This window comes from Malus domestica, chromosome 03, assembly GCF_042453785.1.
Source record: "Malus domestica chromosome 03, GDT2T_hap1".
NCBI classification, from domain to species: domain Eukaryota; kingdom Viridiplantae; phylum Streptophyta; class Magnoliopsida; order Rosales; family Rosaceae; genus Malus; species Malus domestica.
The window spans coordinates 4860075-4871611 of NC_091663.1; the positions used below are offsets into that span (position 1 = coordinate 4860075).

General features: G+C 41.1%; 3 protein-coding genes across 5 annotated transcripts; 1 reads left to right on the forward strand and 2 right to left on the reverse strand.

Moving 5' to 3' along the window:
• The first annotated feature begins 888 nt into the window (after positions 1-888).
• On the forward strand, positions 889-2898 carry LOC103418746 (protein FLC EXPRESSOR). Its single transcript, XM_008356854.4, has 4 exons — positions 889-1563; positions 1754-1926; positions 2055-2140; positions 2584-2898. Exons 1-4 carry the CDS (start codon positions 1085-1087, stop codon positions 2674-2676), a joined length of 831 nt encoding a protein of 276 aa, XP_008355076.3. The 5' UTR covers positions 889-1084; the 3' UTR covers positions 2677-2898.
• Positions 2899-3334: 436 nt separating this feature from the next.
• LOC103418745 (transcription initiation factor TFIID subunit 15b-like) lies at positions 3335-6907 on the reverse strand. 3 transcript variants are annotated; one of them, XR_011579155.1, is made up of 8 exons: positions 6601-6907; positions 6395-6515; positions 5461-6187; positions 5100-5250; positions 4950-5025; positions 4361-4573; positions 4203-4257; positions 3335-3666 (listed from the first exon to the last, which is right to left on the reverse strand). XR_011579155.1 is itself a non-coding variant. In XM_008356853.4 (6 exons), exons 1-6 carry the CDS (start codon positions 6836-6838, stop codon positions 4459-4461), a joined length of 1428 nt encoding a protein of 475 aa, XP_008355075.3. In that variant the 5' UTR covers positions 6839-6907; the 3' UTR covers positions 3335-4458. The 3 variants fall into 3 exon arrangements, 1 of the variants encoding a protein (XP_008355075.3); XR_526814.4 differs by having other exon boundaries at positions 3335-4257; XM_008356853.4 differs by having other exon boundaries at positions 3335-4573.
• A 563-nt stretch (positions 6908-7470) lies between these two features.
• LOC103418444 (glucan endo-1,3-beta-glucosidase 9-like) lies at positions 7471-10343 on the reverse strand. The gene is made up of 2 exons (XM_008356577.4): positions 9818-10343; positions 7471-8773 (listed from the first exon to the last, which is right to left on the reverse strand). The coding sequence occupies exons 1-2, from the start codon at positions 10153-10155 to the stop codon at positions 7660-7662; spliced, it is 1452 nt and encodes a 483-aa protein (XP_008354799.3). The 5' UTR covers positions 10156-10343; the 3' UTR covers positions 7471-7659.
• Between the last annotated feature and the right edge of the window lie 1194 nt (positions 10344-11537).

An 11537-nucleotide genomic window follows, 5' to 3' on the forward strand; every position in this document is an offset into this window, starting at 1 on the left:
CCAATGCTCGTAGTGTCGCGTCATCGAACCTACTAAATATTTTCAATGCCAGAGAGAGATGGATGGAAGATCGGAGAAGAAGCGGAAATGGACCTTCTGTTCAAGACGAGTGAGCGAAAGAGCTCTGACATTTGGCGGTAAAACGGTTCTCTGAATTTCAATTTGAGTTGGATTTATAAACATTAGAGGGCCATAATGGGCCCAAAATCTATAACCCATTTAAGGCCTGTTTAAGGGCAATTAAGGCCTATAACAAATGCAATTAAGGCCCACCTAAACCATAAAGAAACGACTGACGAGGCAAATTTTCATTTGCCACCAACTGTCAAAATAAACACATTTTTCATCAATTTTTTTTAACTTAGTGCGTCTCGGATTAAACTTTTTCCCTCATAATATAGTTGTTTAGAATAGAATATTATTTGTATTGACGACGAAAATAATTTTTAATTTGACAGAAAAACAGACAAATGTTATGATAAAGGAAAATTGGCACATTTTAAACTCCAGATTATTCATGACCAAATTGAAAGTCAAAACTTGAAGAAGGTAAGCTTAAGAGTTTTTTACTCTATCGCTAAAAAGAAAATTGTTATAGACACTCCAAAAATCTAATTTTGCATTCTAAACTTTTCTATAATCAGAAAAAAAAAAATACATTTGTGAAGAATGTAAAATGTGGTTTTTGGAATGCTGATAACAGTTCCCGCTAAAAATATTTTTTATAAACATAAGATCGCCGTCACTACAACTACGAGTTTCTTGTATCATTTTCAATGTGTGAGTGGAAATTCTTAAATTCGATTCACAAAATACTTAGTGTAAATCTCACATCACCGATTATTATTTAAAAAAATAAAGAGAAAAGTGTGAGAGAATGGAAGGAAAGGGAAGAAGATTTGAAGTGCAAAGAATCCTACTCCTAACAAAATGAGATGGTCACAATGGGCCTGGGCCTGCGTTTTATAACCCAATCTAAGGCACAGAAAGCAACGAGGCATAATCTCTCTCTCTCTCTCTCTCTCTCTCTCTCTCTCTCAGAGTCAGAGTCGCCGTCGTGCCGAGTAATTGTTGATCAAAAGATATGGCGGGACGGGAACATCCTCGACAGCTCGTCCGGCTGACACCACTATCGGTCAATACCACGGCGCTGGAGGACCGTATCGCCCTCCAGAACCGTGAGATCCAGTCCCTCCTCGTCGACAATCAACGGCTGGCAGCCGCCCACGTCGCGCTCAAGCAGGACCTCGCCGCGGCCCAGCACGACCTACGCCACCTATCCGTCGTCGCCGGCAAAGCCAAATCTGAGAGGGACGCCGAGGTGCGCGAGGTCTACGAGAGGGCGTTGAAGCTGGACGCCGAGGTTCGCGCCATCGACTCCATGGGCGCAGACCTGGCTCGGACCCGAGCCGATATACAGGAGCTCGGCTCGTCCCGGCAGGAGCTTGCAGAGGAGTTGAACACGATCGAAGGCGAGCTTGTGAGGACTCAGTCCGAGGCGAGGAAAGTGGTGGACATTAAAGTCGATATCGAGACCTTCAAGCAGGAGATTAAGAAGGGAAGGTAATTTTGAACTAACCTTCCATATGCATTGTGTTTGTGTGAATTGTAAAATTTGGGTATTGAATTTCAGATAGGGAAGTGTGTCGAAATTTCGAGGTTGATCTTTCGGTTTTAGGAGAGGATTTTGTGTGAATTGTGAAGTTTTGGATGTAAAGATTCAATCTTGTCTATGATTTGAATGCAAATATAGGGATGCAATTGACAATGAGAAGAAAACTAGAGCTAGCAACCTTGAGCACAGGCAGGGGATGGAGAAAACAATGGCGGCATTGGCTCGCGAAATGGATAAGCTTCATGGGGAGTTGGCCAATGCAGAGAAGAGAGCAAGGGCTGCAGTAGCTGCAGCTGCAGCAGCAAATCCAGGTCAATTCAATCGCGTTCGACTTGTCTCCCGTATTTAAGATTCGATTTATTCTATGTTTCTCGGTTTGAATTCAGAAACCAAATGCAATGTAAGGAGCTTGATGAAATTTCTGGTTGTGTTTATGAAGGTCCTGGGTACCCTGCAGCCTATGGCAATGCTGAAATGTTATACGGGGGAAATGCGTATCCCGATCCCTATGCCAGCATGCATCAGGTATGTGTACGCCCTTGCCTTCTTGATGCTTTGGTGTTATGTTTGTTACTACTCCGTAGATTGAAACCATTGAAAAGATGTGCAAGAATTTGTTTGTGTCTGAGAAGTTATGGTGTCAGTACAAATAATAACGTGAGCATGAGAAGCGTTCTATCGTGATCAAAGATTGCAAACTTAAGCCCTCGTTTCTATCTTGAGACCTAATATGTGGTAGACGGGTAATTTAGAGTCATTAGAATTTGGAAGGTCCCTTGTTTCTGTGGAAATTCAGAGTTTCGATATGGAGCATTCGGAAGACAGCAACAATTCTTTATGTCTTTGTACACAAATGTTGCAATATATGTGCTTATATTGAATTTATATCAGATACTTTGCCAAACAACTTAGTTTCAGATTTTCTATTTATACCTTTTTCATCCGAATGAACCTCCTCTGGATTTCAGGCCGCAGGTGCTGCCGACGCTGCGAGTCCGTATGGTTCTGCACCAATGCCACATGCTTCTTATGACAGGCAGCAACCGCAGGATATGAGATAAAGGTCTCCGGCAGGTAATTAAGCCGACCAGAAAAACAGTTCAGACGATTGTATGGGTTCAGAAATAAAAATATAAATGAAAAGGTTTGGCAGCCATTCGGACGAACAACGTGGCAAAGATGTGATAAGCAGTTAAGCACAGCTGATTTAGTGCCTTGAGGCTTTTTACGCTTCGTATTTTTCATGCTACCGCAAAGAAATTTCTTATTTACCACGAGGAAAATATTAGTACAATACACAGAAACGAGCAGTAAGAGAACACTCTGCACAGGGAAAAGGGCTACAGTTACTTGCATCGACAAAAGTTACAATCAATGTTGTTGCAAGAAGGTGCTACCGCTATCTACTTATCGGAACCTGCTTCAATTGTTTTCGGTAACTAACGGGCTTGCTACTCGGTTTTCACCGTAATGGCAACGAGCGGGGCGTGGGAGGGTGGGATAATTTAGCTTCCTAAACTTTGATTTGTTTGTGCGGCCGGCCGGCCGGCCATGAAATTGAAATACCGTCTGAAATGGAACATGAAGAATTTGTATCTTTGCTATTCACCATTACAAGTCATACAGAAACGGGCAGGTACGTACCCAACGTTTAGCACATCAATTTACAAACAAATAGCAAATCGTCACTTAAGACGATGCGAAAAAACAGAGAACACATCAAGGAAAAGAACGTTTCATTCAAATTTGCTATATGTTAGGGATGTAATACAAGAATTTAAACTCGCACCGGAAAGTGATTTCTACAGTCTACTCTCATCATTCCCAAACCTAAAACCTGAACGAAAACCCTTTATCTTGCCACAAGGCAAATGCCAAGACTGCAACTGTTGCTCAACATTTGAAGTTTCCAACCGCTGCCGGCTAACCGCCCAAGAAAGAAAGCCAGATGAAAGTAGGCACCCATCAGCAGGCAGCAACACATGGGAGGATATGACAATAAGGTAGGTGCTACGCAGAGATTCTCGTCATCCACAAGTCCTTTGCGGTCACTACAAGGAAGACTTGCCCCACCCAGTAAGTAGCAGAACAATGAAGGCAACCGGTGGGCAAATTTTAGGCACCATGCCCATTTTACCAAACAATAGTAGGTCTTAAACCCTAGATTGATGTGGTGAAGTAAAACTATCGCAAAGCGCAAGCCTCGAGGTAGGAAAAGAGCCTCCACCAAACATGATAATAAATGTCTAAACAAAATAACAAAATCCTACTTGGAAACCTATTCCATGTAACTAGCAATTTAAATAAGTTCAGCTGGAGCTAAAAGTTGAGCAAAATCCAATCCAATGGTCGGGATTCACATCTAACATCGAGTACTTTCAAATACAAATTCCAGGCCACATGAACCATCTTCAGTGATTTCTTATATGGATCACAAATTTTCAGTCAGAAATGCATGTTATAGATATCAGTGCTCGCATATGAGCCATAGATTTAAAATGATCAGATGCAATCAAGAACCCGGTTATGCAAATCGGGGAAATCTCCAAATAAGTGTTAATAATGGTTACGAGAGAGCAGCACTCACCTGAAAATATCAACCTAGCATAGCAGCAAGCAATTTGGAGATTATCCACTTGTCTCTATAAAACATTCACACAACTAAAATCAACTCCTCCAGGTAGTTGTAGGTAAAGTTAAATATAGGAGGACAGAGGCCTTGCTATGGGTTAGTGAACAACCTACCTCTTAGTCTCCCGTTTAGGAACCCTCCAACGGAATACTACAAAAACCCTCAGAAAACAATTCTCATTACATAAAATCTGCTTCATCTGGAACTTCTCTCAGTAAGGACGCGAACGGTTTCCACCATGCTGATGTCTATCCGCTCCACCATCTCTATAGTTGTTGCGCCTGTCACCGCCCCCATATCCACCTCTACCACCACCACCACCACCACTGCTTGCACAAGAAAAAGTAAGTCAGGACTCGATATGCAGCCAAAAGAAGAAAATTAAGTAAACAAATCAGAAACTCATTCACGCAAAAGAACTTCATAAACTACATCGGAAATTCAGGATAGCACCCATTAACAGAATACCACAACTGAATTACTCAATGACTTTAGTAATTATGACATCAAGAAAAAGAACAAAATATAAAACCCACAAGCAAATATTAAACATCAGGGTACACATCCAGACTTGCTCACTTTTGCTCACACTGTGACTCAATGTGAGGAAGCAAGATAGCACATGAACAACAAGGAAAAGGGTTCTTTTCAACTTCCACTCAAATTATAAAAAAGTTGATAGATATATAGATAGATAAATACCCTTGTTCAAACGAAGGCCTTGGAGCTGACCTCTCCGCCATCGCAACACTGATCTTATAGCCCCTTAACTCATAATCTGTAAGAGCAGAACCAAGTTAGAATACGACTTTAACATCATCTTATCATGCAAAATAAAAGTAAAAGAGTTACCATTGTAAAATCCACCAGCTGAATGTGCAGCAGAGGGATCTTCATAGGCTAAACATGCGTCGCCTTTGTTTTTTCCAGACTCATCTGTGTATATTTTGATATTATATGGCCATTGATCCTTATAGCCACGTTTCTGTTTGATTCTTCCCACCTGAAAAAATTAACTTAGCATAAAGTAACCACATAAATGTACACCAATTTGTGGAACTGACAAGGCGAATTAACTCGTTCCTACAACTGAAGGAGAAATGAAAAATGAATTTCCAATATTCCATACATATACTCAAACTAGAAAACCAGCATTCAAAATTCAATCTTAAAAACTCGGATGCACTAAGTTCATAAGTAGGTATGGATTTACTTGTCCAATGCCTCCAAAGAGCTGCTGAAGTTCGTCAACAGTAACATCTGGTGGCAAGTTTGATATGTAGATTCTAGCATTGTCACAAGTATCATCACAATTCTGGTCGCACTGCTTCACCTTAGATGGCGCTTCCGTAGCAGCACTTCCATACCCACCACGACCACCAGCACCGTATCCACCATCATATTTAGCAGGAGGGCCCCCTCGGGCACCACCCCTTGCATCACCTGGACCATCACCACCATAACCGCCTGCAGGACCACCATAAGATGGGGGATATGATGCAGGTCCACCAGTATAACTTGTAGGAGGCGGAACTGCATCCGTTCCATAACTAGCATTGTAAGATGGGTAATTGCCTCCAGCTGTGCCATAGGACGGTGGTGCATTTGGAGGAACCTGACCGTACCCCCCATCATCTCTTCCTTGGCTACCACCATAAGAACCACCCCTACTACCACCTCCGCCTCTACTTTCATAACTACCGCCTCTGCCTCCGTCATAACTGCTACCCTTACCTCCTTCATAGTTACCACTTCGACCCCCATCATAGTTACCACCCCTACCACCACGGTTACCACCACCACGGTTACCACCACCAGTTCCTCCTCTGTTATAATTGCCGCCACCACCACTGCCACGATCACCACCGGCGGCACCCGAAGGAGAGGGAGTGCCACACTTGTTACACTCAACTCTTCTTGCAAAGTTCAAATTCCCACAGCTATATACAATCATACCGATTCATAAACCACATATACATATGCAATAAGGAAAATAGCCAAAGAAAATAAATTTCGACCTAAAGCTATTACTTTTAAGGTTAAGAAGAGAATTCTAAAACCCAATAAAAATTAAGGATAAAAAATAAATAATAGAACCGATCAAGATAAAATGGAAAGAAACAGATAGAAAGAGAAAAAGGGTTTACCCTGGATTAGGGCACAGCCAATCGCCATCTCTTCCACTGCCACCGCGGCCGCCTCTGCCGCCGCCTCCACCACGGTCGCCACCTCTGCCGCCGCCACCGCGATCTCCTTGATATCCTCCACCTACAGTCAAAACCAAATCTGTCAAATCAAAATTAAAGAATTTAAAACAATTATAAACTCGAAGGAACAAAGTAATAAAATTTACCTCGACCGCCACCGCCGCCATAACCTCCACCGCCACGTCCGCCACCGCCTCCATAACCATCGCCGCCCTTACCTCCATAGCCACCACCGCCGCTTCCACCATAGCTTCCGCCTCCACCACCACCTCCATAACCACCAGAACCGCCTCCGTACCCGCCAGAGCCACCATAGCCACCGCCGCCGCTAGATCCGTACGGAGGAGGGGCGCCATCGCCCTCTTGACCGTACATTCCAGCCATGATCTAGGTCCGAGAGAGATTCCGAGACACAACGATTAGGGCCAGACCCGGAAAAGACTAATATTTCCACGCGAGAGCTTCTAGCTTATATACGCGAGGGTAAAGTCGTCACCTGATTTTTGTCTTGCCGATTTTGACTCCGACACGTGTTAATTAACTATGTATAAGCCCAAACCCAAAACCCCTTTGAGTCCGGATTCGTTTCTTTGGGCCTCTAGGCCCGTGACAATTTTTTTTAAAAAAAAAAAACAAGAGGAAGTATCAATACACATGGAAATGTCGATACGTAAATTTATGGAAACATCAATATCGGTTGTTTTTGACGGAAATTATGAAAATTTACAATGAGGTAAGTATATCAACTCATTCAAATTTAGACGAAATTAGAGAAAAACTTCCCAAAACAAAAATTCGAAAGTTCGAAATTTACAATGAATTCCTGCAAATTTTGTGCAGCGACTCAATAAATATAATTGATATTCATTAATTTTCTTGTATCTCACCGAATTACAAATTGGCCCATGATAACTCCACCGCCAAATAACCTAATCCACACATACATCTCATCTTATTTCTTACTAGTAGGGAAATTGAAATGCTCACACCCACTCTGCAGACTAACAAGAAACAAATTTAGAGAATTTACAAACCCTTCTTTTGCCATTGAATTTTTGTAGAGCAGTAACTTCCACAAGTGTTCAAACCTAATACAAGTTACAACAACAAACACCAGCAACAATCGATCAGCAGACTGATCATACAGTGGCGAAAAATTTCCTCGGATATCTATTTTCTACAAAACTTTCCTCGAAATCTATCTTCTATGTAAAACTGGGTAAAGATAACAAAAAGGTTGGTACTAGCAAGGTCATCCACAGAGGAAGGTAGGCTGGATGGAGAGAACCTGAAAGAGAGGCGCGTAGTTGAACCGAAAACTTACAATTATCCAAAGATGGATCAACGGTTGTGATTAAACCCAAGCTGCCAAATTCACAGCTGTCTGCACTCTGATTATGCTGCTGATAGTAGCTGTTAAATGCATATGATATGTTACCCGGCCAACTGATATTGAAGCAAGACCCACCAGGAGACATTGCACTGCAATCGGCATGCAAACATGCCTCTAAAGCACTAGCAGTTGCATTAGATAAGTCCCTATTATTGTTCACCACACACCACTTGGCAGGAAGGTACTCAACGTTTTGAGCGTCCACCAGATTTTTCGAACCTTGAATGAAATCAAAATGGTACTTGGCTTGACCATCAAAAGTGAACACACCCCAATGTCGCTCGAAATTTCCCATGCTTATGCTTCTTTGGTCCTCGTCTAAGAGGCTAAAAATGTATGTTTCGACTGGAGGATTATGAGGCCTGAGTGGGGTTCCTGATTTGCTACGAAGGTGTGCCATCAGGCCTTTCATGAAGGTCTCTGCAGTGGAAGGGGTTGCGTTTGCTGCTCCATCTGTAGGCCAACCAATCTGTGACACAACAATTTCCATCTTAGGGAAACCTACTGTTGACAAAGCTGTAACCAAGGTGTCATAGATCAAGTCAAAGCTGTTTTTGTATGTTCTGTGGCTGTCGTTATGAGGTTTTGCATTCTCTTTCAATAGAGTGAAGTCGAGGGAAATGTTTTTGTTTTGGCGGAGACTTATGAAAGGGGAAATGCTCGCAAAGAATGGTGAATTGTGCTTGCTGAGAAACGTGAGCAGTTCAATCATGGTTCTATTGAGGTCTGCCCGAAAGTGTCCTTTTGAAGGATGGCCAGACTCTGATAGGAAGGAATCAAAACTACAAGGCACGACCACTTTCACATTGCTCTCCAACTTTGCTCTGGCCAAAGCTGCGTGAATATTCATTGCCGCTCCTATGACGAATGGGTGAAATTGCTCACCATAACTCTGGAGAAATGGCTCATCTCCAACAGCAACATACCTGAAAATAGACTAGTTAGAAACCAGTATATACAATATGAAACAGCCATACCTTGATTTATGAATGAGCAAAGTCCAGTCGATATCTGATGGGATCAACAAACAAATATTCAGTGGTTACTCTAAGAGGCTAATGAGTTCATGAACCGAGAAATCCCTGCTACAAAAATTTATCTGTCAACTTGTCCTTGCACGGCTGACTAAACCTAAAACGGAAGAGAGAACATCTACCATTATCCTGCAAAGATTTCTTCTTCTGCAAACAAAAAAGACCCACTACAAAATTTTGCTCTTTTCGACTGGTCCTAATGCAATTAAGCCCATAGAGAGATCACCGATACTGGCACAGTGAAGGGCAAACAGGCTCCTCTCTAAAGTTCAATACACAGAGGAGCGTTTCTTCTTGTTCTAGGTATAGCTCATCTCATAGAAAGTTTATTGTTTTATTGGTTTATTTGCCAAAAATCAAACATCAATCAAATGCTAAGAATGCAGCGCTTGAACCCACCAGGGGATTTGAACTAGTAGAATCGGAACACAAATACCATTACCAACTATTTTCTTTCATTCTTCAACCATGAAAACTACAATCTATCTTTAAGTCCCTATGCCGGCTCATTCGACATCAAAAATTAACCTTGACGTGATGTTTAAGCATCTACTCCGCAAAACATAGTGACGAACATTCCGATATGGTCTCCTTTCGTATGAGGTTCTTTTCATCGACATTAAATTAAGGATAATTGCACAAAAGTCCATACTTCATGCGCAACGCAACTTTGATCGTAAAATATGATTCTGTAACTCCTACATTGCCTCCGAATCGCAACATAAAGCCTACAATGTCACTTAAATCTAGGCAAATCAGCAACAAGGTACATTCTTTCTAATGTTTAACACAGATTCAATACAATTCAAATTGGGTATTTCTAACAATCAAATTTCATTCACAGTAAATCAACTATTTACGCCCCAAAAATCCAAATGCAGCATCAAATTAAAAACCGCATCAGGCAAAAAACTAGAAGGAAAGACGAAAACTGACTCGATTTTAACACCGCCGCCGCCGCTATTGGAGACGTAGCGAGTGACATTGTCATGGACCCAACTCTCGGCAGCCTTCTTGGAAGAGTTGAGAACTTTAAGCAACGCATTAGGAATGCCCACAGTGACGCTAAGTTTGGACCCAGAAAGCGCTTCGAGGACGCCTGGGTCCGCGTCGAACAGCTTGACCTTGGTGACATTGTTGGACTTCAGCAGCTCCACCACCTTGGTCGGCGGTAGTGGGTGCGACGCAGTCGTGCCCCAGTTCACGCCTATGGCTCCGCAGGTGGAGGCCGTGGTCGCCAAGAGCAAGAGGAGTGTGCGGAGATTTGGCGGCATTTTCTGGGTTTGAGATTGGTCTTTGGAGATGGAGAGGGAGAGTGAGAGTGCGAGAACGGAAGGAATTAAAGGTTGAAGCTTTTAATGCCGAAAAGTTGTAAATGATGAGAATTTTGGTGGAGGATTTTGGCAGTTAGCTGGGGTTGGTCTAATTCAGCAGTGTATGCTACCTACTTTATAATGCGGATTCTTTTGATTCTCTTTGTGAAGATCCCGAAAATCTTCTAATGTGTCCGTTCATCTCATGTTTATCTGATATAATAGTATAATTACCTTAATAATTATGAATTTGGGTTCAGTTTTTTTTTTAGCAAGATTCTTTTTTTTTTTCGTTCTCGATTGATAGTTATAGATATAGCTGAAATCTAGTGCCTTACTCATATTATTCTTCTGTAATCTTTCTTTTTTTTTGGGGCTTATGCCCCGAAGTAAAAAAAAAGTAAATACACATTTTTAACCGTTTATTCTTGTTTAATCATGTATGTCTTTTTCATTTGATTTATTCAAATTGATGACTAAAAATAAAAAAGAGTGTGAGAAAGTCCAAAGGGTTTATGAACATCAAAGAAGTCAAAAATGCTCTTTTGGTAACATGTGACAAAAATGTATGATCATTCATCTTTAAATTTTGTACGAAGAATGAGAATAAGTATATGTACTCTTAATGTTTTAATTTCAACCGATGATATGAAATCCAAAAATGGATGATTATAAATAATTGTACGCATATAATGACGTGTGATATGCTATAATATAAGTAGACAACAAAATGAATTTGTAATAATTTAGAGTTTATTATTACTTAATAGATTCAGAAAAATTATACAACACGATCTCATTTTTCTTTCTTTTTTGGATCGGGCCATATCCGATGACTCAATGTAGAAGAGGCCCATTGGCCACATTCATGCGTGGAGTGAGGCTACATGGTAGCCACTTGTCACGCTTCGAAGTCAAGGATTCTTAATCCAAACCGTCATTATCTATTATATTAGGAAAGAAGACATTATAATTAAAATTTTCATTAAACTCTACAAATACCTTTAATTGAATAAAATAGTTAAGATATTACATACATCACATAAAAAAATATGGAAGTCGCCAAAAGCAAACTCACGGGGCAAAAAGGAACAAAAATATGTGTGTCCGTGTAATCTTTCTAAAGCAACGAACGAGAAACTTAACTTTGAGAAATAAGTGTCTTCTATTATAATATAAAGGTGTCTTAGCTTATCTATAGTAAGGGGTCTTTTCTTACTCATTAGTGCTTTAGTTTTTAATAAGGACATTTAGGCTTTAGTAATAGAATATATAGGCTTTTCTTGCTTGTTTAGTATTGCTTTGATTTTGCCGTTCGTATCTTGCTAACGCCAAAGTTACCG

What these genes read in the sequence shown, in the direction of transcription:
- LOC103418746 (XM_008356854.4), top strand. Translation starts at nt 1,085, where the DNA reads ATGGCGGGACGGGAACATCCTCGACAGCTCGTCCGGCTGACACCACTA. An exon ending in CAGGAGATTAAGAAGGGAAG is followed by an intron (nt 1,564 to 1,753) that starts GTAATTTTGAAC and finishes ATGCAAATATAG; the next exon opens with GGATGCAATTGACAATGAGA. An exon ending in AGCTGCAGCAGCAAATCCAG is followed by an intron (nt 1,927 to 2,054) that starts GTCAATTCAATC and finishes GTGTTTATGAAG; the next exon opens with GTCCTGGGTACCCTGCAGCC.
- LOC103418745 (XM_008356853.4), bottom strand. Translation starts at nt 6,838, where the DNA reads ATGGCTGGAATGTACGGTCAAGAGGGCGATGGCGCCCCTCCTCCGTAC. An exon ending in TCTTTGGAGGCATTGGACAA is followed by an intron (nt 5,251 to 5,460) that starts GTAAATCCATAC and finishes TAATTTTTTCAG; the next exon opens with GTGGGAAGAATCAAACAGAA. An exon ending in AGCTGGTGGATTTTACAATG is followed by an intron (nt 5,026 to 5,099) that starts GTAACTCTTTTA and finishes CTGCTCTTACAG; the next exon opens with ATTATGAGTTAAGGGGCTAT.
- LOC103418444 (XM_008356577.4), bottom strand. Translation starts at nt 10,155, where the DNA reads ATGCCGCCAAATCTCCGCACACTCCTCTTGCTCTTGGCGACCACGGCC. An exon ending in GGCGGCGGTGTTAAAATCGA is followed by an intron (nt 8,774 to 9,817) that starts GTCAGTTTTCGT and finishes GTCTATTTTCAG; the next exon opens with GTATGTTGCTGTTGGAGATG.